The sequence below is a fragment of the Halichoerus grypus genome, chromosome 2, assembly GCF_964656455.1.
Source record: "Halichoerus grypus chromosome 2, mHalGry1.hap1.1, whole genome shotgun sequence".
Lineage (NCBI taxonomy): Eukaryota > Metazoa > Chordata > Mammalia > Carnivora > Phocidae > Halichoerus > Halichoerus grypus.
Genome location: NC_135713.1, coordinates 73,474,262 through 73,500,771, shown reverse-complemented (window position 1 = coordinate 73,500,771; position 26,510 = coordinate 73,474,262). Strand labels below are relative to the sequence as shown.

Below are 26,510 nucleotides of genomic sequence, written 5' to 3'. Positions count from 1 at the left end.
TCCACAAATAGCACCCTTTTTAAGGTCTTATCTTTGTGACCTTTGGTGGATCTGTTCTGAAGACTCTTCTCTCAATAGTCATGGAATTTCCTGGACAGGTGCAAACCAGAGGTTTCCAGCTATTGCTGGAAAGGGCGTGCCTCAAATGGGAAGCAGTGGTTGCAGACTCCACACCACACACACACATGCATGCACACAACACACACATGTGTGTGCACTGCATGCACACAATACAGCTTGCCCCAGAAGGATTCTGCATTTGGCCAAAATAAAATTTGAAAACCATTCCACAGAGGTGATATGATGTGGAACACTTCAGGCTCTGGAGCCTGACTTCCTGGCTTTGAATGAATGCTAACTACACCAATAATTATGTGATCCCTGGGAAAGTTTAAAAAAGAAATTCTCTGGGCTTTAGTTTTCTCATTGATAAAAATGAGGATTATAACAGTACATTCCTCATAGGGTTGAAGTGAGGGTTAGATAACATTTCTTTGTATCAGAAAATACATGGAAAGTGCTTTGAACAGGTTCTGGAACACAGAAACTACTTAATAAATGTTGTAATGCATTAACAATAATTATGATTATAATTGTCACCATTCATGTCATGTTGGATTAAGATGTCAAAATTTTATTTTATTTTTTTCATAAAGATTTTATTTATTTATTTAACTGACACAGAGAGAGAGACAGCTAGAGAAAGAACACAAGCAGGGGGAGTGGGAGAGGGAAAAGCAGGCTTCCCGCCAAGCAGGGAGCCCAATGTGGGGCTTGATCCCAGGACCCTGGGATCATGACCTGAGCTGAAGGCAGACGCTTAACCAACTGAGCCACCCAGGTGCCCCAAGATTTCAAAATTTTGAACACCAAAGTAATAGAACTAAATATTAATTACTTCAACTTAAGCAGCATCCATGAGAGAATTTCCTTGGAATGTGTAGGAAAGCTGTAAAATTTGGCACTCCAATTTGATAAATTCAGAAAATGACTTGGCAGTGTTCTACCATAATGGGAGTTGTGGCTCTTGAAATCTCTGATCACTTATATCGATCTGCCTTTATGTTTGCCTGTGATCCATGATGTGCAGTTGTGAAAATATTCAACTAGGTAAACTGAGAAGCAAACACACTCCTTTTTACACGTAACATCATTTGGTTTCTACCATTAGTTTGATACAGGTATGAAACAATATTAGTAGGATAGGTATAAAATCTTAGTCTTAATTCTAGTTGCCTTCTGGAAACCAAACTCACTGAAAAATAAATTTAAAACTGCAGATTGCTATTCTCAGTGGCAGATTTGATTGGACTTCTATTTGCTAGCATACAGAAGCCCGATTCAGCATATACTGCATACCTCTGGACCTCAAAAAATAATATCTGCATTTGTGTGATGCCTCTTATCAGTTAAAAGAACTCACAGACTTTTTAAATATTCTTATGAATATTTGGATTTTACTTAATTTCTATGGACAACTTTTAACTCACTCAGAGTCCAAACTTCTAACATATTTCAGTCACACACGCTTACCTCTAAGTTCTTCACATCTTATAGGATTCCCAGGGTAAAATAAAGCATTCAATTCGCTGAATTTTCTCTCTGGAGGGAATAATAAAATAATAAAAACACATACATAGCCCTCCCTGTGAGCCAGGCGAGGTGTTTTAGATGCATTAACTTATTTAATCCCCTCAACAACCCTATTTATAAACCCATTTAGAGAGGAAGAAACTGAGGCATAGAAAGATTAAGTCACATGCCGCAAGTGCCATAGCTCAAGGAACCACAATTCAAAGCCAGTCAGACTTGCTCCAAGTCTCGGTTTTTAATCACTGTTATTCTGCCTCTCACAATAACATAAAATAGATAGACAGACACATACATACATACATACGTAAGTAATAGATAAGAAGGAAGGCCAGAGGGAAGCATGATGGCTGGGTTTTTTATTGTTATGTTAATCACCATACATTACATCATTATGATGGCTGGTTTTTGTCCAATCATCCCATCATCTCATCTACAATTGTAATTAACACTAGGTGCAGATTACCTTTTATTTAAGATTTTATTTATTTTATTTGAGAACAAGCATGAGCCGGGGGATGGGCAGAGGGAGAAGCAGACTCCCCACTGAGCCCAAGAAGGGAACAAGAGGCTTGTGGAGGGCTCGATCCCAGGACCCTGGGATCATGACCTGAGCTGAAGGCAAATGCTTAACCGACTGAGCCACCTAGGCACCCCTAGGTGTAGATTACTTTTGATCATAGTTTCCCAGTCAGTATCCAAACATTTTGACCAAGTTGAAGATCTCATTTGCAATTAAATTTTAAAAAGAAAAGGAACACTACATCAAAAACTAATGATGTAATGTATGGTGATTAACATAACAATAAAAAATTAAAAGAAAAGAAATTCTGCTAGTGCTTTTGAGCCCTAGTTATATCTTAATTCTCTTCCTCACTTCGTCCCCATTAAATGAAACATTATAATTTAAGTCTTATTTTCTTTCTGACTTGGGTATAAATATTTCTCCTGTAGTTTCAGTTAATTATGGTTACTGCTGGCACTTCTGATGAATAATAATCCCTGACCAAAATAAGGCATCTTTTCCTCACTAGATGAGAATTTGCAAGCATAGAAAAAGCCACCACTGCCTTCTGTTCTTGTTGAAGCTGTCTAGTGATTTCATCAGGGTCTTTTACTTAAAATTAAGTGTGAGGAGCCCCGTTCCACTGGAGTGAAGTCACAGCTCTGGGTTTGAAATTATGTTTTGTTTCAACTTTATTTAATTCTGTTAGTTCTTCTGTAACACAGATGAATGAGTGCCCTTTTAAATGCTTATTAATAATTTCATATGAAAGCAGCATTGATCACTAACATTAATCTCTCTCTTGGAGAGGTATAATTCATTAATTCTTAGTGATTTATTGATACAATTTTAATAGTAATGTTTACTTTTTTTCTGAAAGTAGTAACTTTTTTCCTGAATATACAGCCAGAATATGGCTGCACATCTACCTTTATAATGCATGTAAGAATTCTTCTGAAATAATCCCATTATTTGACATCTGAATTTAAGGCAACTGACACTTAGATTTGGGAATGGTTTGCCCAAGGTCATGTGTAAGAAATTTGTGTTAATTTTCAAATTAAAACTGTAAGGCTACAACATTAGTCATCTACTGAATCACTTAAAGAAATCTGAACTCTAATTTTTAACTTCTCCATGATTGAAAATATTAAGTTGAAGTTAGAACCCAAATATATTTTATCATATAATTTTTTTAATAAGGATTTGAAATATTTCTTAATTGGGGATTAGGAGATAATCATCCTTGATATTGATGACTGAAGTCTGGCCCAAGCCTAAAGTTCCTCTCCTGTGAAATGAGAAAATGACCTGGGATGAGCCAATATTGCACTACCATTCTGTGATTCTCCTGTAACGATGGGCAGGGATTGGAAGAACCTCAGTATGAATTCCATATACACATACCACTGGTCCTAAATGATTGCCTGGATTCTTGATCATTTCATCTTAAAGGGCACAGCCTTGAACCACCTAATGATGAAAAAGATGGTGACACTGGAAGCAAAAACATCAATCAACCAAGCTAACATTCACAGAAGAGAACATGAACTCAGTTTTCCTTTAACTATTTTAGAATTCCCAGTGAACACAGGGACCTAGATCCTGAGAATTTTGAGGTCTTGGGTAGGCAGTCTTAATAAATGTGCTATGGTATTTGAAAATGAAATTTAAAATAATATATAATATTATATAAATAATATATAAACAAAATACAATCTCTCCAAAAATTTTGCCACGCACAAAGTAGTTCTCCTTTGCATTGATTCAGTACTAAAAGAACCAGGTTGCTCGCAGTGTTAACCTTCTGATTTCCTTATATATTACCTTTACTGTTCTGAAAATTCACCAAAAGTATATGTTTTAATAAGTACCTTCCAGATATTTACACTGCTTTTCCTTGAAAATTTCCAACCTAAAGGGACTCTCATATGTAACAGAATAGGCTAACAACCTCTCAATCATTGCTTTTTGCAGACTTTTGAGTGCTTGCCAATCTAAGGTCAGTGATAATTGGGATCATTCGTAGCCAGATTAAAGTTTATTACACAGTATTTCCAATATTTTATGAAATTCACATTTGTCCCCGGACAGTATAGTTATTTTGGACACCGCATATATTTCTTATTAGAATTAGTATCTCTGGACCTTCACAAGCACCTAGCTTCCGATGCCTGCTGGTGAACCCCTGAATAGAAATGTTCCAGGAAACATGATATTTATTTCTTTTCTTGAATGAAAATAATTAACCAATTATCATTTTTATTGAGTCTCTTAACAGTGTCTTCAGCACAGTGCTGGGGGTAAAAAGAGATAGTACAAAAGAATGACAAGATGATAAGGGTGTTTAAATGCTAGTTGACAATATAGACAAGTAGAGACTGGATCATAGAGTTCCATTTAGTGCATTTCTCAGGCCATTACAGTGGGCCAGGCCCTGCGTGAGACTTGGTAAATACGACATGATTCCCTGCCCTCAAGAAATTCCTTCTGGAAAAAAAGAAAAAAGAAAAAAGAAATAAAAAAAGAAATTAAAAAAAAAAATTCCTTCTGGCTGCAGTGCTTCTGGACTCTGAGAATCTGTTGAAAGCAATTCAGTATCTCCGTTGTCATGATGTTCAAGGTTCCCTGGAAGCCCATCCAAACTCTTCAGGAGCTGGTGAATGAGCACAGAATGATGACCGCCAAATGGACAAGCTGTAACTGAGATGAGAATGAATGACATATAACCTGAAATTCAAGCAACTTTAAAATAATTTAAAACATTCTCTTTGGGGAATGATTTATCCATCTGTTGATCTGTCTAGACATATCTAATTGTCAGGCTTATACCACTATTTCCAGAGTTCACTTTCAAAAACACAATTTTAATCATGTCGCCCCATGCTTGAAAACCTTCAGGGGCTCCCAGTCACCTGGAGCAGCAATTTGCGTCCTTCTTTCCTATTATGACAAGTGTAATAGATGATGAATGTTATTCATCTGAGTAGCCCCATTCACATCCACTGCTGTGCCCAGAACTGTTTGCAAATGTCAGCGTACCAGCTGCAACTCTGTCCCCTTCTCTTCAACTCAAGAAGGCGTATCAGAGCATTGTCATGAGTGACAATGACATTCTCATGTGCTCTAAATATATTTCAAAAGTAAATTATTCCCAAACTCTGTGCTTTACTGCTACTAATAATGCACTTGCAGCATGCCTCAGAATGAATCATCGTAGAGATCAAGACACCGCAGCTCAGACTTATATTCATTCATTGTTAAATCCACACCCCTTTGTGTGGTATAAGGCACATTTTCCAGTCTAAACTAACTCTCCAGGCCTGTTAATCCCGCCAGCCGATGCCCTAAGCCCTCCTGGACATACACAGGCATCTTTCCAGATTACTTAAAGATCTTGAAACACATTCTGCAGTTGTAAACATCCTCACTTTTGATCTTTCTGACCGAAATATTCTCTGCCCTCTTCTGCACTCAGCGAACCCCCACTTACCTTTAAGTGCAAACACAAGTGTTTATTTCTCTGGGAAACCTCCCAGGTATGACCTTCACCCTGCCCTCTCCCAGCCAAGCCCCAGGAAGGATTACAGACCCTCTCCTGTGTTCCGGCACTGCATCGTGTCATAAGTATTCAGTTTCCGTTTTCTCTCATTTCATTCTACACATTCCTTAAGGCCGAAAACCATATTTTACTTCGTGTTCCCGGAATCTAGCATAATGCCTTACGTAGACAATACACGTAGGGAATACTTGTTGAAGATGCTTCAGCCAAAGTTGTAGGCAGAACTGATCTAGGCATTCACTTGTGCTGTCTCATTAATTTTTACTAAAGAAAAATTAAATATGCAAAAGTAAAGAGACTTTGAATGAAGTGGTACTATTTCCTTAAGTACAGTTGAGAAAATTACTTCGAAATGTTTATCCTCACCCCAGCATCCTCTCAAGCTTGTGGAAGCTCATTATCCAGGTCCTGTGCTTCCCTTTCTTCCTCCAGTCTGTAGTTCCTGTCTCTAAGGATTTCATTTCATGTTGCCCCGTCCTCCAGAAGATGGGAAGGAGAAATGAGACTCGAATTGCTGCTTTTCTACTTCTCAGCGTTTCTATTGAAGCATTTGAGAGAGAAAGAAATATTGACACTGATACAGTAGATCTCACAGTATCTTCATAACTTTACATCCGCAGTTAGTATAGCGAATCCATACAGCATGCCTCTTTATTCATGAGCACATTTATAAAAGGAATTAACACAAATAAACCCACGTGTTCTCTAAGTATAAATGTATTCTGATGAGAAATGAAAATAACTTGGAAATCGTCCAGTCACAAAATTTCTGTTATGTTTCACTTCTCTTATGTTAGGAAACCATGAAATGCAAGCAATGAAAGTGTCTCTCCATACCCATCGTTACAGGAACACTCACGTTCAGAGGAATGAGATCGGTATCTCAGGTTCCTTGTACAAGAGATAATTAGTCATGGTTTATTATAGGGTCTCGTATACTGAACATCCAGAATTTACACAGGAGTTAGATCACTCATACGTGCGCGCACACACATACACACACACACACACACAGAGGCTTCTTGTCCACGCTTGCTATTTATTCACATGTAAAAGCTTTGAATTAAAATGATGCCATCCATGTTGCCATATTTCCCAAAAATACGAATTTTAAAGAAGAGTCTTGTCCAGAAGAAAGCAGGCTCAGATTTCATGACCTAACGGTAAGCTGTTTTTACAGGCATGTTATCGACAGGGAAAGTGGGCATATGGTCCCCAAAACCAGTTCACAGGCACTTCTTTATCTTGTAGCTCGGGAAGCTGGCTGGCATGTGCATGTGGTATATTGATATAGAGCACGGCTTGGTTTTGTTTCCCTTGCATCTAGTGACAGTACTGCATGAGTCTCTCATAACCACGGTGAGTCTTCATGAGGCTATGCTAGCTTTCCTTCTTATGCCACATGTATGGATTTATCTTTTTAGATTTCCATATCGAAGAAGCACTGGAGTGGCCTGGAGTATACTTGCTACCAGGCCAGGTTTCTGGGGTGGCTCTGGACCTGAAGAATAACCTGGTGATTTTCCACAGAGGTGACCATGTCTGGGACGGAAAGTAAGTAATATTTTTCCTTCAAGGAGTAAATGAAAACAAATCTAGCACGCGTCACTTTTTGTTAAACAGTAAGAGAATACCAGGGGTCTCTTTGAACTTGATTTTTGTGAGCAAACCACATTTATTCTTTTAATGCATGACTGTGATAAGTAGCAGAAAGGAAGTCTTGTGCATTTTAAAACAAACTAAAACAGTTTCACAATCTAGTTTATGGAGAGAAGGCAGTAACAATCTGTGATCCTACCTGCTTACTGTTTTCCTACTTCCTCCTTGAAGCTACCTTCACATTCCTAAGGAGAGTAATATTAAAGGCAGTTAAGACAGTACATTGCTGAGGCATTTCAAGACTTCAGAGAAAGTGCATCATGAGAAATGATCAACCAAGAAAAGATAATTAGTTGACTACAATGAAGCACTTTGTTATTTCCGTGTATATGCTGCATAAAGAACCGTTCTAAGGCAATTGAACTGCCCTTTTCCAGCAGACTGCTCCATGGCAGTGATCACAGTTAGCCTTCTGGAGATTATGGTTGAACCAATTTGGCTACCACGTGTGTAGGAAGAGTAGCTTGGCCTTCACATTTCATAGAGATTAGTTTTATTACTCAAATTTTCTCTTTTTTAAGAGCACCAAAGACTTAAGGACTAATTCCCCCTGCTTTTCCCTCTGGGTTTCTCTTTCCAACCTTTTATTCTACCTTCCACTATCTTCTTGGAAGGATTTTTGGTAAAAATGTCTGTCTAACATTTATTGTTTACTGTGGGCCTGTCACTGTTCTAAATGTTTACGTAAATCACCTCACACATTTGGGCACTGTTACTATCACCACCAGTCACATTTTCCAGATGAAGAAACCAAGAGAAGGTAAGTGTTTTGCGCATGTCTTGGAGTTAGCAAATGACAAAGCCAGGCTTCAGTTCCTTTCTATCTGACTCCCAGGTCAGCCCAGGTACCCACTTTGTGATACTGCTGTTTATGGGATTGTGAGTACATTCATATGATGATATTTTTAAAAGCTTGGTCCAAAATTTAGCAGGTTATGTCAACTCTCCTAAGTAATGAATATCCATTTATTCATTTGTTTTTATCACAAATTTACACATGAAGGTAAATCTTAAGGTATCAATTAAGTGTCATGAATCTTCTTCTTTCAAATGTACAGCTGTAGGGTCTCGTTTAGAAAATTGAGGACCTACATAGATAGTTCAGTTGTTTTTTTTTCTTCCATTTTCAGAGAGATTGACTGAACTCATGCTAATGCTAAGCCTGCTCTGTCACTCTACATGGATGGGGTTTTCTTTGTGCAGGTGAAGAGGGAATTCAGGCAGCATTTCAAAACAGATTGCTAACTTTGTTAATGTTTAATTGTCCTTTCCAGTTGTCACACTTGAAAATGGAATCTGAGAAGGAAATCACTTTAGAGTTCAAAGCAATCAAACTCACTATTCCTAGTCATACATCTCTGTTACATCGTCTTAGTCATTATCAAACATCTAATGATATTTTAACAAGTGCTTCTAAAAGCAAACTCTTTCTATTCATCGTAGCATATTCTTCTTTTTAATGAATATTGCTACATTTTCTGCATGGATTTCTAGCCACATTTTACCAGAGGAGAAAATTACAGCATCATTTTCTCCCATTGACACTGTTTCAGCTGGCTAAAGCTAGATTGGATAAAGTCCAATTCTCTGTTTTAATGGGATACTCACTGCAAGCAAACAGCAGAGGCTGGGACAGCTTACTAGGACAAGGGATCAGTACAGGCCAGCTTGGGGCCGAAAAGGGTGACACAAGACTATGAACTAAGAGCCACAGAAGAACATTTTCTGTGACTTGTGTGTTAGTCCTAGCAAAAGAGCTGCTTTCTCCTGCCATCTAGCTTTCATCTAGATAACCAGTATCATGGGCAAATAGATTCCAGTTTCACGTCCAAGGCCCTGGTGTGTTTATCCTGATAAATGGCACCAACAAAAGGGTGTTGTTAAAAATGCAAGACTCTTCAGAGCAGATGCGCTGATTCAACTCGTTAAATCTCTTTCATCTTTCTTATTCATCTTTATCTTTCGGATGTTAAGAATTTTGTTCTCTCTCTTTCCTTGTGTCTTTCCTGTATTGTCCGTTGGCCTCTAGCAGCCTTTTCAATCCATACCTGCCAGGAAATTCTCTTCTGGAACTCACTTCTCTGCTTTTAACCACTGTCTGCTCTATTATTCTATGAGGAGAATTAGAAGTGGATTACTCTGTTAGTTTTTAGAAAAATAGATTTGGATTTGTGGATTCCGTTCTTTGAACCATCTTGCATGGCCATCCTTCATACGTAAGTCGCATTATATAAAACAGACAAAATACATAGTTTTTGTTCTCCCTCATTAAATATCTAAGGATTGTAAAAAGACAAAAACAACACCTGCCTGAGGAATTTATGATGTCCTGGTGAGAGATCATGGACATTAACGATTGGGTGGAAATTGCATTCTTGTTGCTACCAACTGTTTGAGGAGAGTAGTGAGAAATCCTGTATTCATCATCTTCCTTGGAATTTTTCCCTTCCTAATATTTCTCACGTTCACAAAATTATAGTTTCCATAAGGCCAGAGCTTGCTCTAAATCAAATCTAAGCCCTCTGCATCCCCTAATTTCTAGGATGTGGTCATTCTTTAACCATCAGACAGCGCTTGGCATCAACAATCCCTAATTAATACTTAGTACCCAACGCTCTTTGGTATCATCGTATCAGCTGTTTTTATAAGTACTGTTACTCCTCATTTCTACCTGATTTCCCTGATCACCCCTTACTCTTCTATTTAACCATGCCAATTAAGCATGGCAACCAAACTGCAATAATAAGAATAATAATAATAAAAACCACTTAACCTCCTGAAAGGTGACTGTCACTCCTTTTCTCCATTTGATTTCCATTTTCTTCCCTGCCTTTCCCTGACTTCAATATGGCTACTTTAAGAAGCTTCTAGCTGAAATAAGAAATGCCTATTACCAGCAGGGTGTAATGAAAACTTTAAGAGCCTCTTGTCTGTCCTGGTGTTAGGGCAGTGTGACAGCTGGAGCTCTTTCAAATTTAAATGCCTCCCAGCAGGAGCTGGATAGCTCCTGCCTCCAAACAGCTGTTCCTGGATCTCTTTCTTAAAATCAGACGACTGTCAAGTCTTGCTTCTTGGCCTTTCTTTTATTTCTCTCAGCTATGGTTGTGGTTCCTAGGCAGGACCCACATCACATACCCACTTAACTAAATCAAGGGTTTTACCCCTAATTTTTAGGTGTTAAAAGTTGTTTTCCTTTATATCATTTATTATTTTTTTTTCACATGGAGTTGGAAGGGATCTTGGAAGTTGTATCACTTGGGATTCTTTCAGTAAGAGAGAAAACCAACACAGACTAGCTTAAGAAAAGAGGAAATTTATCAGTTCATATAAGTGAAAACTTCAAGGGTATGGTCGTCCAAACGACATCACCCAGATCCATTTTTTAATACATTTTCCCCTGGTTAGTTCCATTCCTGGGCCCTGATTGATCCTCTCCCTGTTCTCAGCTTCAGAATCACATTATTACACAAAAGAGATCATCCATGTCCCTGACAGGTCAACAGAAAATCCTTAAATTGAGTCTTTTAGCATATTTTTTGGTCTGACTTAGTCACATCTCCTCCCTCTCCAAACCAGTCCTTGTGGCAGAAGAATGATATCCACTCTTTGGCTTAGCCGAAAGTTTTTTGTTCTGTCCCTGGAATTTGGGAGTAGAGTTGACATCATCTGAAGCAAATGGGCTGAGAGTGAGGCTCAGAATGTATTGGGTCAACCAAACAAACATGGAGGTTTCCTTAGAACATGAATGGGGCAGTAGACATTGGGCACCCAGAAGAGCAAATGTGCACCAGAGAGCTCACTTCCCATTTCCTACCTAATGCAGACACCTCTTTACAAGATCTTCCACAGTCATCCACTGCTTGAACTCTCAGTGCCAGGAAATTCCCTATGATATGAGACATGCTTTCCAATTATGGGACTCATCTAGGTGTTAGAAAGTTCTTCATTATTTAAACTCAAATCTGAGTCTTCTAACTCCACCTTCATGACAACCTAATGCAGGATGAACTTACTCCCATTTATCCATGTCAGTTACTTACATATTTGAAGGAAGTCTTATCTTCTCCGGACTTAATATCCCCAGGCCCTCAACCAACCTTTATGCTGACATCATACTGTCATCTGAAGGCACACTGATTTCTCATCCTTCTAAGGTGTTTGGTTGAGAAGTGGCCACAATACCTCATCTATTACCTGATCGGCAATGCAATTACTGTCCTTCATGTGTATTTTAGATATCTGTGAGTGTAAAAGGATTGTATTCACTTTTATTCAGCAGTCATATCACCTTGTTGCCATGTGTTGAAGCTGCTGAGATCTTCAAATGTATTTCATAAAATTGTGCTCAAGTTTTTTACTGGAAACTTATGTGGTGTTTTTAAAATACTGAATTCAGGACTTTATTCCAGTTACATTTCACCATATTAGATTTAACAATTTACAGATATTATTTTATTCTTAATTAACTAGAGAATGAGCTGTCCCTCCCAGCCTTGTGTCAGGTCTGTTTGATGAGCATGCCTTTCATATCTTCATAAAGGTTGTTCGTAAGATTTGAATAGTTGAGTGGCTGACTTAGCAAGTTTTGTTCTTGGAGATGTGGTCTTCTGGGAATCTTCTCCTATTTGCACCCCCCACCCCCAAACAGCTCACGAGACATCTCTTCATCAGTGCCTTATGGAATCTTGCTGAGATCTGTTGTTGCAGAAATCTCTCTGCATCCTGACTTTCAGAAAAATCAGTTTAAGATTAGCCTCACTAGTTTTCTGGAATCTCAGTTATCTGCTTGAGGTTCTGCTTTTACATCTGCAAATTCTTTTATACCTTAAGAATTTAGTGAGCCTAGAAAACGGAACTCAAAGTGACTGGTACCTTAGAACCTTCATATCTGAGAGAAAATCATGAGGAGTTCTACAGAAAGAATGTTTCCATGTCCTAGCATTTTCTCTCACATTGCCATTTGCCACTTAAGCCATTTGCTTCCAGTGTTATGTCACTTCCTCTAGTTCTTCATTATGTGACTATTCTCCCATCACTTCCACATACACACGTTAAATTTGATAACTGGCAGGGAAATTCTCCATTCCAGTGAGGTCAGTCCTAGTAAGAGAAAACCATATATATATATATATATATATATATATATATATATATGGTTTTGTTTTTTGTTTTTTGTTTTTAAAGACAGGAGACCATGGATTTGAATCTTGGTTACCATTTCCTAGCTCTGAGACCTGCATGAAGATGTTTGCACTCCCTTACCCTCAGTTCCCTAGTCCAAAAAAAATGAGGGCTTTATTAAGTGCCTCATTCTGTTGAGTAACAAAAAGCACTTTGTCAAGCACCTGGCCCTCGCTGGCTTTACTGACCCAACAAAGCCCAGTGCCATAATACCTAGTTCTTTGTTCTTTTCATCCCTATTTGTGATGTCTCCAGTGCTAGGTCGGTCCATCAGGGCACTAAAGTCATATTGGTTTTTTTGTCTTTCTACCTCTTTTCCTCCTCACAGGGATTTTTTGCAATGTGTTTATTTTCAGAAGTAAGTATTTTTAACATAATATTTAAGTACATTCCATTTAAAGTCTCTGGCCTTTGTATGGTAGATCTTTGCTTCGCTAATATTGAGGGGACCTTTCCATTTATTTTCTCACTTGAAAACTTACAGTTCTAACAGATGGTTAGAGGGGGTGGGCGGTGAGGGGGGGATGGGTGAAATAGGTGAAGGGGGCTTAAGAGTACACTTACCATGATGAGCACTGAGGAATGTTCAGAAGTGTTAAATCGCTATATTGTACACCTGCAATGAATATAACGCTGTGTGGTAACTACCCGGGAATTAAAATTAAAAAATAAAGAAAAAGCAAAAGAAAACCTATGGTTCTTTCTCCAGCTTCTTAATTTATATAATTACAACATTATATTCTACTTCTCGGTTGCTGTTATTTACTTTGCATTCCCGTAATTTTGATTGATGGCACAGAAGTTTATTTTCTCCTTACTCTTGTTTCTTTTCTGCGTGAATATAGCAAAGCATTTCTTCTCAGCCTTATCTAAACTGTTTGATTAGCTGCTAATGTGCAAAATCATTAACGGGGAGTTCAAACTGCTAAAATAAAGAACTGATGAATTCCGGCCCATAGGCCGCAGTTCAGTGTCTTTGGCTGAGTGCTCTTTCAGAGAAGCAAACAAAAATCAGCAGTGCTGCAGGCACTGGGTGAAATTTGCAGGGTATTATTATATCCTGTAAAAAGGTAAATGTGGTTGAAATAAAGACCGCTCTGCAGCATATAATGCGGGGTGGCTGCTCTAGATCACTAAAGCAGCAGCTTCCCACAGCAACAGTGTAGCCCGCTCTGTGATCTGACGTCCAGTCACGAACCGTTCAAGGGTTACCTTTCTTTGAATTGCAGGAGTTTTTAAACTACTTTATTTGGCGGATTTAGTGTGTGTGTGTGATTTTTCCCGTTTAAGAAAAAATACCAATTTCTTTTGTTACTTGCCCTGTGTCACTGCCAAGGGCCAGTAGCCAGTTGCACGAAGGCCCCGCTATCCCAAATGAAAAGGATTAGGACTGACCAGCTGAGCTCTGGCATGCTCCAGTTTTCTCAGGATATACATTAGGTACTCTTGCCACCATGCAATGCCACTATTATTAGCTATCAGTAGTGGGTCAGAACACTATCAATATATCAAGTGTAGGGCGCCTGGGTGGCTCAGTCGGTTAAGCGACTGCCTTCGGCTCAGGTCATGATCCTGGAGTCCCTGGATCGAGTCCCGCATTGGGCTCCCTGCTCAGCGGGGAGTCTGCTTCTCCCTCTGACCCTCCTCCCTCTCGTGCTCTCTGTCTCTCATTCTCTCTCTCGCAAATAAATAAATAAAATCTTTAAAAAAAAAAAAAAATATATCAAGTGTATAGCACGTGGTAAGAATTATGAGGACTTGGTAACAGTCGATATTACTAACTCCCAAGTGAGGGTGAAGTGGAGAAGTAATATACTACTATGTTCCATATCCAAGCAAATAAACTGCAAGAATAAAAGAAAATTTTAGGAAATACAGAAGGGAAAAGGAAATCTAAATGTGATCGGTGGATGTTTAGCAATATCAATAAATATCCTGGTTATGATGTTGTACTATAGTTGTGCAAAATGCTACCTTTGAGAAACTTCTCTATTGTTTCTTGCAACTGCATGTGAATCCACAATTATCTCAAAATTTCAAAGAAAGAGGAAACAGATTTTAACTCCTTTACGGGGGAAGTACAACTCACATTATCTAGATTGCCATTGTGCCATTATAAACACTGCAATGTTCTTGGAGAATGAGGAATATAACATAAGCCTGAAAACAGAAAATAGCTGAGGAGACTATTACACATGAATGTGAACCTTCTAGCATACAAGAGCCTTAGACATGCGGAACTTAACGTTTTCCGGTGTCACAGACGCGTTGGCAAAAAAGCGAACATTGGTGGTTGAACCCAGGGTCATTGTTTTCTAGAAGAATCTATGATGTTTTTTAGTAAGAAATTAATATTGAAAATAGAGTTTCAGATATAGGATAAACTCTTTTTGGTTTTCATAGTTTTAAAGAGTTATGTCATATTCACTCTTAATCAGTCTCCCATGATTTAATTAAGACCTTGTATACTCTTACATTGGTTCTAATAAAATTTCACATTTCCATTTAATAATGATCCCATGAATATCTTCTGAAATCTGCTTTGTTAGTGATGTTACTTCTGTTTCATAAACTCGGGTACTTTTTTTTTTTTCCCTAGGGACTGCTGTGTGGTTTTTAACTACACATAATAGCATATGTGAACAGTATTACTTAAGTTTTAGGTTGACAATGCTGAATCAATATTTTGTTTTCAATTGAATGCATCATTAATAAGAACTACTTCAGGGACTTATTGTTCTTTCATGAAAAATGTTCCCAGAAGACTGTAACAGTCAAGAAGCTCAAATAATTGTGTGATGTGTATTTTTAATGGCAAGAGAATGTAATTTTGAATTTTTTATTCTTCTACTGGGACCCTGCATAAGTTCCACAAGAATCACAACCATCCAGTCAATAGGTAGGAGACAGATTTGATCATTCTTTTGCCTTTCTAAATTGCAAATATTATCTCCATAAATATTTAATATTACTCAGATTCTTCTTTTGCTTATACAGTTGAACTACAAAATAGTATAGTTTTTGAATGGCTTTGTCGATTCTATAAAGGAAATTCTGTTACAGAAATATTCATTGATCATCCATTGACTTTGGCAAAATATAAATATATTATGTATATTTTTATATAGATACACACATGCATATGACTCAACTCTGTGCTGATCCAGTTCTCTGGTTTTTTTGTTTTTGTTTTTGTTTTGTTTTTTTGACAGAGAGATAACAAGAGCAGGAACACAAGAGGGGGAGTGGGAAAGGGAGAAGCAGGCTTTGTGCTGAGCAGAGAGCCCTATGCAGGGCTCGATCCCAGGACCCTGTGATCATGACCTGGAGCCGAAGGCAGATGCTTAACGACTGAGCCATCCAGGCGCCCGAGTTCTCTGTTTTTTAAAATATAAATTGGTCTCTTGGTGTTCTGTGTATTTATCTCTCTGTTACATAAGATTAGGTTACAAGATTTTATCTTTGTCACTTATCCCAAATAATTTCCTAAACAGGAATCGAAATAAGTACAGTATCTGTGATAATTGTCAACTTAGGGAAATATATTACTAGCAATTCATATAGAAATATAAATGGAAAAAATATATATTAACATGTATGTTCATAATATTTTATAACCTGGGAGATACAGAATTAAAAACAGCAATTGTCATATTAGTTTTAGTTTTTATATTATTATATAGTTGTCCATTTTGTACTTATAGAATAGTTGTTTTATGGAAGTCTTATGTTTCTAAGCATATTCTTGTTTCAAGAATCAATTATGTTTTATATTTTTAAAATATTTTGAGCATTAGATCCTCTATCCTTGTAATACGTATCTGCATGTTATACCTATGACAGATACAATAGCAAACATATTTTTGATCACTACCCCTTCTGCTATCATTTATACTTTCCTTATTACAGTGTAAGTTAAAATAAATTATGATTTCTTTTGTAGTTTGAAAGAAAATAGCTATTGAATTAAAATATTTTGCGGAGCTTTAAAAAAAATAGTTAAGCGTTCCTGGTAGTATTTCTTAAACTCTCATGTGAATATGAATCACCTGGGGATCTTGTGAAAGGACAGATTTCAGATTTGGTGGGTGTGAGACCTTGCATCTCCGGGCAGTTCGCTCCACTGACCACTCTAAGCAGCACGGTTCTACGGGCCGATGGTATATATGTAACTACCATTATATACATACTGGTATATATATGTATATGTATATATACATAGATGGAATCAAAGAGAAATGTGAAGGACAACAAAGTTTAAGCTCTTCTCTTGATTCTGTATTTTGAACCTCAAGTGAATGATCTGCATTTCTCAAGTTCATTGCCATTTCTCATTGGCTTATTTTCCATTCTAATGCCTTTTTTTTTTCTTTTTCAGCTCTTTTGATAGCATGTTTGTTTACCAGCAAAGAGGACTCGGGCCAATTGAAGAAGACACTATTCTTGTCATAGATCCAAATAATGCTGCAGTACTCCAGTCCAGTGGAAAAAATCTGTGAGTGAAATTACTTCTGTGGTTATTAAGGCTTGTTTGTTAAGGTGTGGCATGGCTCTGGTCTCGGAAAGGGTGTATTGTACGGTGGCTGGTGAAAAAGCGCAGCTTACGAAAGCAGGAGACTAATCGGGCCATCCCATCTTCCATTTTCTAAATAGGTGGTTCTAAACCCTGACTGAAATTAGAATCACCTGGGAAGCTTCAAAAAACCAGATTGAGATTTAGGCTGGGATGGGACCCAGGCGTCAAAAGCTAATTTTAAAGCTCCCAGGTGATTCTAATAGGTACTCAAACTTCATAGCACCATTGATACACATGGCTGATGAAGTGAATTGCTGGTCAGCATGGATCTGAAGATTAAAACTTTTTTTTTTCAGCATTAAAGTCACATAACCAAAATCATCATGTAATCAACATTAAGAAAAAAGGCTTCTTTCTTGCTATCTCAAAGTGAAAACTAAACAAATGTCATTTTTAGTTTTCCTTAGCATGCATAGGTAATTTGGCTTTGAAAGACTTATTATTTGGTCTTATTCCTAGATGACATTTGGCAGCCAAAAAAAATATTGGCTGATATTCATGGTCATTGAAGGGAAGGGGCACCTGCTTACAGAGTGTCCTCAACCATTTTAACCTGGCAGCTTCAGGAACTATACCCTGCTCCATCTGCTTAGGCACAGGAAAAGCCAGGGAGCCATCCATTCTGAGCGCAGCTGCTTATGAGGATGGTAATAATTAGGGTTGTTTTTTTTTTATAGGATTCTAAGATGGCGAGTCAGGGGCCAAATCCTAATAGCAGCTCTACCACTTAGTGGGTTTGAGCCTGTCTCCCTGGTGCTGTACCCATGAATCAGAAGCATTCTCTTTCCAGAAAGGAATCAGAGGAAGGTGGAGAAATGGCTGCCAAATGAACCTGGCCAGCAGTGGGGTGTCTGTGTTGAAAGCAAGTCATAACCCTCACATTCAGTCACCAAAACACAGATCTAGTTCAGTTCATTAGTCAAGCTCACGGTGTTACGGTCTTGGCTCATGAAAAAAAAAGTCTGTGGTGTCACCACCATGGTTAAGGGTAGAAGCTGACAAACAGCTTGTGGTTTGTCAGATGTCATTTGACCACAACCACATTAAGATATTGCCCATGTGTTTGTTAATTCTAAGTTCCTTAAGCCTGTGGGCCTCTGTCTACATTAGTTTCCAGTTAGTTCTCTTACCCAGATTATCCCAGTTGATTTGTTAAAGAGATTAACCTTCTCCAATGATTATCCAGCACACCACTTCACTTTGCTTCGATGACCTTGTATGCTGGAAGGTGTTTTCTTTGGGTTTTACTGTCTTTAGGAGGCACTCTTAAAGCTTTCGAGTCCTATATTTAATATTTTCTATTAACACAGCTTACATTACCTCGAAGCATGTTTAAACTATTCAAACTATATAAATCCATTTATATTTTTCTAGACAATTTACTTTATACAATTTCTAAAATGTTAATATTTATGATCTTTGAACTTGTTTTTAAATTGATATTATTTGTGTTGTTTAATATACCATACTTTGTGATAAATACTTGTAATTGATTGTAGGCTTCATTTATACATTTTTCAAAGATTAAATAAATACCACTCAAGGTATGTCAAAAGGAGGAGTGGGGGGATGGGGTAATGGGGTGATGGGCATTAAGGAGGGCACATGATGTAATGAGCAGTGGCTGTTATACGCAACTGATGAATTATTAAACTCTACATCTGAAACTAATGATGTACTATATGTTGGCTAACTGAATTTAAATTAAAAAAATGTACTTTAAAAAAAGACATGTCAAAAGGAGGTTTCTATTTTAACAGGTATTTTCATTTAATTTATGTTGGACTTTAGTAATGCAGGTACATGTTTATCAATTCATAAATTTATATAACCTTTACAGATTAATTAGCAAAAAAAATTCTTCTCATGTATGCTTTGGGAGTAATTATATAATTAAGACCATTGTTTTTATTTTGCAGATTTTATTTGCCCCATGGCTTGAGTATAGATAAAGATGGAAATCACTGGGTCACAGACGTGGCTCTGCATCAGGTAAGCTTCCATTTGGCAGGGATTCAAATAGAACTTAATGGAGTTATGCTCTTGAAATGCTCTAGAGCTGTCGGGGCCTTTTTCTGTCACACAGGAAGTTGATCACAAGAAAATGGAACTGCCACATCTGAAAGTTTTCCTTTAGAACTCAGGGCTAGGAAAAGCTAATATGTAAATAATCAAGTCACCCTACTTTTTTTTTTTTAATTTTTTTTTTTAAGATTTTATTATTTATTTGAGAGAGAGAGAGGGATAGAGCACAAGCAGGGGGAGCAGCAGAGAGAGAGGGAGAAGCAGGCTCCCCGCCGAGCAGGGAGCCCGATGCGGGGCTCGATCCCAGGACCCTGGGATCATGACCTGAGCCGAAGGCAGACGCTTAACCAACTGAGCCACCCAGGCGCCCCCAAGTCACCCTTCTATGGGCTGGCAGGAAGCTTAGGGCCAGATGTGAGGCTTCGCTGTAACAACCGTGTGGGCCTTCCCACACTTCTTGGCTCTCCACATTTGCTTTGCTTTTCTGTGTTCCCAGGGCTTAGTTCTGTTTTATCACTTGTGTTGTTGTTGTTGTTGTTTCCTTAAACCACTTTAATCTTCTATAAACCCAGGCAAGATCTTCAGGTATATCCATGTTTATATTTAAAACATCACATTTTTGTTGTTTTTAAAGGAAGTTCTATTTCCATCACAGAATAGACATAAGGTCTTCCTCTCAAAAGATGAGCTTTAATATCCATTTTATGAAAAGGTGGCAAAGAAGTATGAAAACTAGGAGAAAAAAAAACAACCTGGAACTCAGAAGACATAACTGTAAGAGTCTTCAAGGGGCGCCTGGGTGGCTCAGATGGTTAAGCGTCTGCCTTCAGCTCAGGTCATGATCCCAGGGTCCTGGGATCGAGCCCCACGTCGGGCTCCTGACTCAGCAGGGAGTCTGCTTCTTCCTCTCCCTCTCCCTCTGCCTCTCCCACTGCTCATGCTCTCTCTCTCTCTGTATCTCTGTGTCTCAAATGAATAAATAAAATCTTTAAAAAAAAAAAAAAGTCTTCAAACATCATCTCAGTAAACAGTTATTGCTCATGTATTACCTGGAGAGCACTGTACTCTTAGCCGAGGAGAGACAAAAAAAGTGTGACATCGGGGGAACAAGACATCCGTTCACTACTAGTCTCCATTCACCGACAATTACCTGGATGACCTTGAGCAGATCACTTAATCTCTAAGGGCCTCCCTTAAAGAATGAAGGAATCAGACCAGATGATTTTTAGAGTCCTATCCAGTTCTACCAAGTATCTTCTTCTAAATAAACCTCTGGGAGCTTCCACTCTAACTGCCTGTGAAAGTGGTCTAGGTCAGGCAGGGGTGTACCCATAATAACCATGCAGAGTGGGTAAGACTTTTGTTCCTTCTTTAAAAAGGTGTTCAAACTGGATCCAAACAGTAAAGGCGGCCCTCTGTTAATCCTGGGAAGGAGCATGCAACCAGGCAGTGACCAGAATCACTTTTGTCAACCCACTGATGTCGCTGTAGACCCAGACACTGGAACCATCTACGTATCAGACGGTTACTGCAACAGTCGGATTGTGCAGTTTTCACCAACTGGAGAGTTCATCACACAGTGGGGAGAAGGTACTCAATCTGACTCTTGATCTCTGTTCTTCTTAGCCAGTTACACTAGGAACTAGCGACTGGGTGTAATTGTCGGATGTAACTGTCCCCTGCAGTGGGAAAAGCACGGCCTCCGTATGCATCCAGTTGGCAATTTTCTTACACACACACACAGTCTTGTGAGAGGAAAAAAGAATGCTTCAACACAAAAACTTTGTCCAAATAGGGAGAAAATCCATAATGTGTTTGTGGGCAAGAGATATTATAAACTTATAAACTGCTTTACCTTATTTTTCCCCTGGTCCCCCAGATATTTAAGGGTTTACTACCATGGACTTGGAAACATTAGAAAACGTTAAAGTCAGACTTTGGGTGATTTTACAAATTGTGTATCTGAGGTTTTTCTTTGTTCTGTAGAGTCTTCTAGGAGCAATCCTAAACCAGGCCAGTTCAGTGTTCCTCACAGCTTGGCTCTTGTGCCTCATGTGGGCCAATTATGCGTGGCAGACAGGGAAAACGGTCGAATCCAGTGTTTTAAAACTGACACCAAAGAATTTGTGCGAGAGATTAAGCATGCATCATTTGGAAGAAATGTATTTGCAATTTCATATATACCAGGTACTTCATCTTTATTTTTTGTGTTTTGTCATGCTATACTCTATCCTTACAAATTATTTCTCTTAATATGCTTTTTTTATGAATTATTTTTCTTATTAAGGGATTGAAGATGCTTCATAGATCAGATCTTGAACTATTTTAAAACTGTTAGTGCCTTGTAGATCATTTTCAACTCACGTGACCCTGTTCTTTATACAGAAATAAGAAAGCACTCAAACTTAACTGTTTGTAATGGATTCAAAAATTGTTCCCAAATATGGATTTTCATTTTTCCTTAATTGGGATCATTTGCTCTAGTTATTAAGTGATTAATATTGTATCTTTACACATCATCAACAGATGGTGTGTGATAAAATCAGTACAGTATTCAAAATACTTCTGCTTCACATTTTTTGAAAAAGCGGTGGCCAATTTTTTTTTTTTTTAAGGTAAAGATGTAAAGTAAGTGAGGCTTAGTTAATGGCTTAAATGCCAAGATAAATGACCAATAAAATCCAGAATTTTTTTTCTCCTTTTCAAAATAGATTTTCTGGACTTGAAGAAAATCAGAAAAATAATATAAATTTATAAAATAAGCTCCAGTTGATTCATATTACAAAATAACTTGCTTATGATTTCTTTAAATCATGACTACTGAACAACTAAAAATATATTTCTAAAATATCTATATAATTTTTACAATATATTTCATAAATATATGTGTACCTCTATTAAAGTAGCATTGACTATTTGTAGTCATCGCTATTATGTTTACATTTCTTATACTATTAAAGTTGCATATGCCTGCTCTCTTCCCAAGCATGCCCCAATGTATTTAGGAAATGGAGTAAAGAGACTCAGGTGACCAGATTAAGGAGAAGTTTGCCTTCCACAAGGAACAAGTAACAAAATAATAAAAGACTCTCATTAATGTCAGTGAAAAACAAATTCTCATGTTCGTTTTTACTTCATACGTTAAAGAATAAATTTGGCAAGACCATTCACTTAATAAGGAGGGTGATCAAGTTCATGGTGACTAAAAATAAATCAAATAGGAGAAAAACACTAAGACTATGAGAGAAAATCTGGTTAAAAATAGAATATAAGCAAAGCCAAAGTGTATTATAATTGGAATTCCCTCTGCAGTATTGCACAATAATAACTGATGCTGATATGTTGATTTTTTTCTTAGTATGATATGCTAAAGAACCTTTTCCTGAAATCCTTTAAAAAAAAGATGAAAAGATCTTAGCAGTTCAGTGCGATGTATATTTTATTGTGTTTTAATTCTTTAAAACATAATATTCAATCATCTGAAGTGTTTATTTAACCCAAACATCACGGTTTCTATTATTTTGTATAAGCACTACTACATTAAGAAATATAACTTTGCTATACAAAGTATTCATGGAATTAATATTTAAAAAGATGGTCTAATTTTTTTAATTAGGAAAAAATAAGTCTTTGAGAAGTGCGCATCTCACATTTTCAGACTTCAGTTGTTTAAACTCAGATTATTATGTTTCTACCGTAACTTCACTTGCTGCCTTTGTGTATTTTTCTCTTGATTCTCCTCGTAGCGATAGCATATAGTACTTATTTTTTAAAAGATCTGATATCCCACAGTGACTGACTTAAAGGTTATCACTAGGATGTCTGTGATAACTCTATGTCTCTGTATCTATATCACTATCTGTGTATTCCTGATTTCTACTGGCTTCCTAAGTGGAAAAGGCCTTGCAGTTCCTGGTTGTCCTATTATAAGGAGGTTAGTGCCTTAACTAACTTGTTTGCCCCTGTTCTTATTATTCAAGATAAATTTGCTTAGTATTTTATTTTCTACTTTTGTTTTCAATTGTAGGGACTAGGCTGACCACCTGAAGTCAATTGTTTGTGTAATGTACATGCATATATTTGAAGGCCAGTCTCCTCCATATTTTAAAGAAAGGTTAACTGGATGTATTGTCACAGGTTTGCTCTTTGCGGTGAATGGGAAGCCTTTCTCTGGGGACCAAGAACCTGTACAGGGATTTGTGATGAACTTTTCCAGTGGGGAAATTATAGATGTCTTCAAGCCAGTGCGCAAGGTATTCACGTACATTGCCTAGGTATCCGTTGTCATGAGAATAAACTAAGATATGAATCTTGGCATTCAATTTGTACCTGAATGATTTTTAAAAACTTTAAGGAGATGTGATAACTTTCTTAACTATGTTTTTAGGAGTTTCCTCTTACTATGTTTTATTTAGAATAAATATCCTTGTCTGTTCTTAGATCAGTTTCTTCAGATGCAAAGTAACACTGTATGCATTTCTAAGGTTCTTAGTAGACTTTGCACACCAGAGCAGGTTGAAATTCACTGTAGTTAAAATACCAAAAAAATAAGTCTTTTCCTGCTTTCATCCAAGTAGAGAGGATACCACAGTATGTTAAATTGTACTTTTGTAGTTCTCTTAGATCCAAGAGAAATCTTGTTTGCTTTTTGTATGCTGTTACTGCATTGAGCAACAAGACTTGAAAATAGCACTTTCTGGAATTTATTCAAGTCCTCAAGGCTTGGTTTAGGACAGAGACTAAAGGCTAATTGTGACTTCACAAATGGTTTACCACTGCTTATTCTACTAGTGCTTTTTACACACACCCTGACTGGTTCGCCATGCCCGTCGCCCTTCCGTCTCTTCCGTGTACCTTCTCTGCAATCTGACCGGGCTGCCAGAATGATCAGAATGCTCACATACACTGCCTGCGTATGCCTGTGGCTGATTTTAGAATATTCAGCCTGCTACAGTGCTGCAAATGAGAGTTATGTTTTCCAAAACATGTAAAGATGTATTGGCTTTACTTGGATCAAAGTGCAACTATCATGAAGCACTGGACAAACTCTATCTCCATACTCATAACAGTATTCTTTAAAATAACAAATTCGCTATATTAAAAAAAAAAACTTCAAAATGCCTCAATATTTGAGAAATTTGTCTGTTAGAATACTGACAACTAGGCTGGGATTGATCAAAATTCATTCTAGAGATATTTATTAAGTTTCTGCCCCAGGTCAGGCACCTTGCTAGATTCTGAGGCTATGATGGTGAACAGAACAGGACAGAGCCTACACAGCCTCGCCCTCAAATGGAGTTTTAGCAAAAGTTACAGGATCTGAACTGAACCAAGCTGAGTCTGAACGAAAGATTGCAGTACAAATTCCCCTTTTCTCCGTGTTTCTATTCATACACAACAAATAGGACTTTTCACACTATCTCACCTGAAAAGCAGTGAAGAATCAAATATCTAATGATAGTAGCCCTTCAGAAAGAAATTCATTACATTGATAATATGTATTTTACTTCAGTAGTGTTTCAGATCCTTACTGATTTTCCGATCTTCATTATTTTGCCCCTCTGAGTTTTAACTTCCTCGTATCTGTTGATACAGTGAGAGATTTAACTTTCTTTTATGTCTTCGCTTTGTATTAGTGTGGTGTTTGCTTTGATTTTTCTTTTAATAATAATATACTGTGCCAACCAAGGACATTAACTTTCAATTCAAATATGCATCGAGAAAGCAAAACTGTGTGCTACGTAAGAAACTAAATTCTAAATGAGCCTTATTCTCATAAAAACCTTATTCTCATGTGAACAGCCATGAAATGAAAACCTCAGAAAGCATTATGCCTAAACGTTAGCATTCACCAGACATTCGACAATGAGTAAGTCACAGTATGTGAGTCAGTACAGCAAACTTGAAAAGAGAGCCTAACTCCGAGGTGAAATTTGCTTTTCCTTTCAATAAACAAGAACTGATATTACACCAAAATCTAGAAATTTGTTCTGTGTTGATTCAGTAAACAAAAATCAGTTTATGAATCTCTCACAATTGCCATTTAATTACATTATCATCACAAAGATTAAATTGGTTTGAAGGAACTCATATGGTATATTGACTCCTATGTAAGAAGAGATTCTTCCTTCAAATCAAAAGTCAAGTTTTACATAATGTGTCTGCAGCTCTGTGTGTGCCTGCCCACCACTTACTTCCTTGTGTACTTCAGTTCTCCTTCTTCTATTACATTCTTCAGAAAAGTTTGTGCCTGAACATATGAGCTCCATTTTTATGTCTATGCAAGGAGGCTGAGACAGTAGGACAATAAAAAGGAGGGTTCTGTCAAGTGGTATCAAAAAGGTGTGAGGGCAAAAGATACACAGTTACCTCCCACTTTCTTCTCCCCATAATCACAAGAAAGACTATGGTCCCTAACATCCATCTGCTTGCATACACACCCTTCAGGCTTGCATTTTTTTTTTTGTCTTCTTTCTTTTGCAAGGCAGCTCATATGGAAGGGAATGATCCCTGCCACTCCATACCAAAAAGAAAAGAAAAAAACAGCCCAGATTTATGTTGTTTCTCCAGCCTTAACAATGGAGATTAAAATTTACAATATTTGGGGCTCCTCGGTGGCTCAGATGGCTAAGCGTCTGCCTTCGGCTCAGGTCATGATCCCAGGATCCTGGATGGAGCCCCACATTGGGCTCCTGGCTCAGCGGGGAGCCTGCTTCTCCCTCTCCTTCTGCCTCTGCCTCTCCCCCTGCTCATACTCTCTCTCTCTCTCTGTATCTCTGTGTCTCAAATGAATAAATAAAAAATAAATAAATATAAAATTTACAATATTTGACAGTATTCGAGCTCAAAGTTTCACATAAGTGAAATTATTTATCCAAAGCTACCTAGTAAGTAGCACACCTGGATCTTATACGCAAGTTTTTAGACCCTAGAATGTGTTTAACCTTTTAATCCCCTGAGGTGCACATTGGTACACCACAGGATGCATTAAACTACAACATAACTTGGTGCAACTTCTTAGAGAACTATTTGACTTAATGTTAAGTTTAAACATGATGTGGTGTTAAAGCAAACATAATTATGATTCTGAGAACACAAATCCCTTATGAATTTTTAAGACAAAATATAAGATTTTGAGAGCAGGTTGCCCTGGGCAATGTCACCAGATGCCCCAGGAGGATGCTGTCATTCTCTCTCTTGTCAGTTTGACTTTGTTAGGGAGGGGCACCTCAACAGAAGAGAGAAGAAACCTCAGAAGAATTTACAAAGCCTGAATTGGAAGATCTTTAAATTCATTCAACTCTGAGATCCTCAAGCTTAATCCTAAAGCTTAACAATGCGATTTTCTGTTTCAAATGACACAAAGGAGTAGAAAAGTTCATTAAAAAGATTACAGTTGAATCCTTCTGATT

The 26,510-nt window shown here is 37.7% G+C and overlaps 1 protein-coding gene across 14 annotated transcripts in view; it reads left to right on the top strand.

Annotated features, from left to right (window-relative positions):
- The window catches only part of PAM (peptidylglycine alpha-amidating monooxygenase), a 281,035-nt gene that overhangs the window by 240,587 nt on the left and 13,938 nt on the right, over positions 1 to 26,510 (top strand). For all 14 annotated transcript variants that reach the window (XM_078066997.1, XM_078066996.1, XM_078066994.1 and 11 more), the window contains 6 exons: positions 7,082 to 7,211; positions 16,876 to 16,992; positions 18,993 to 19,065; positions 20,478 to 20,688; positions 21,085 to 21,285; positions 23,236 to 23,351. In XM_078066997.1, coding sequence (XP_077923123.1) covers positions 7,082 to 7,211; positions 16,876 to 16,992; positions 18,993 to 19,065; positions 20,478 to 20,688; positions 21,085 to 21,285; positions 23,236 to 23,351 — 848 coding nt within the window. The remainder of the gene's footprint in view (positions 1 to 7,081; positions 7,212 to 16,875; positions 16,993 to 18,992; positions 19,066 to 20,477; positions 20,689 to 21,084; positions 21,286 to 23,235; positions 23,352 to 26,510) is intronic.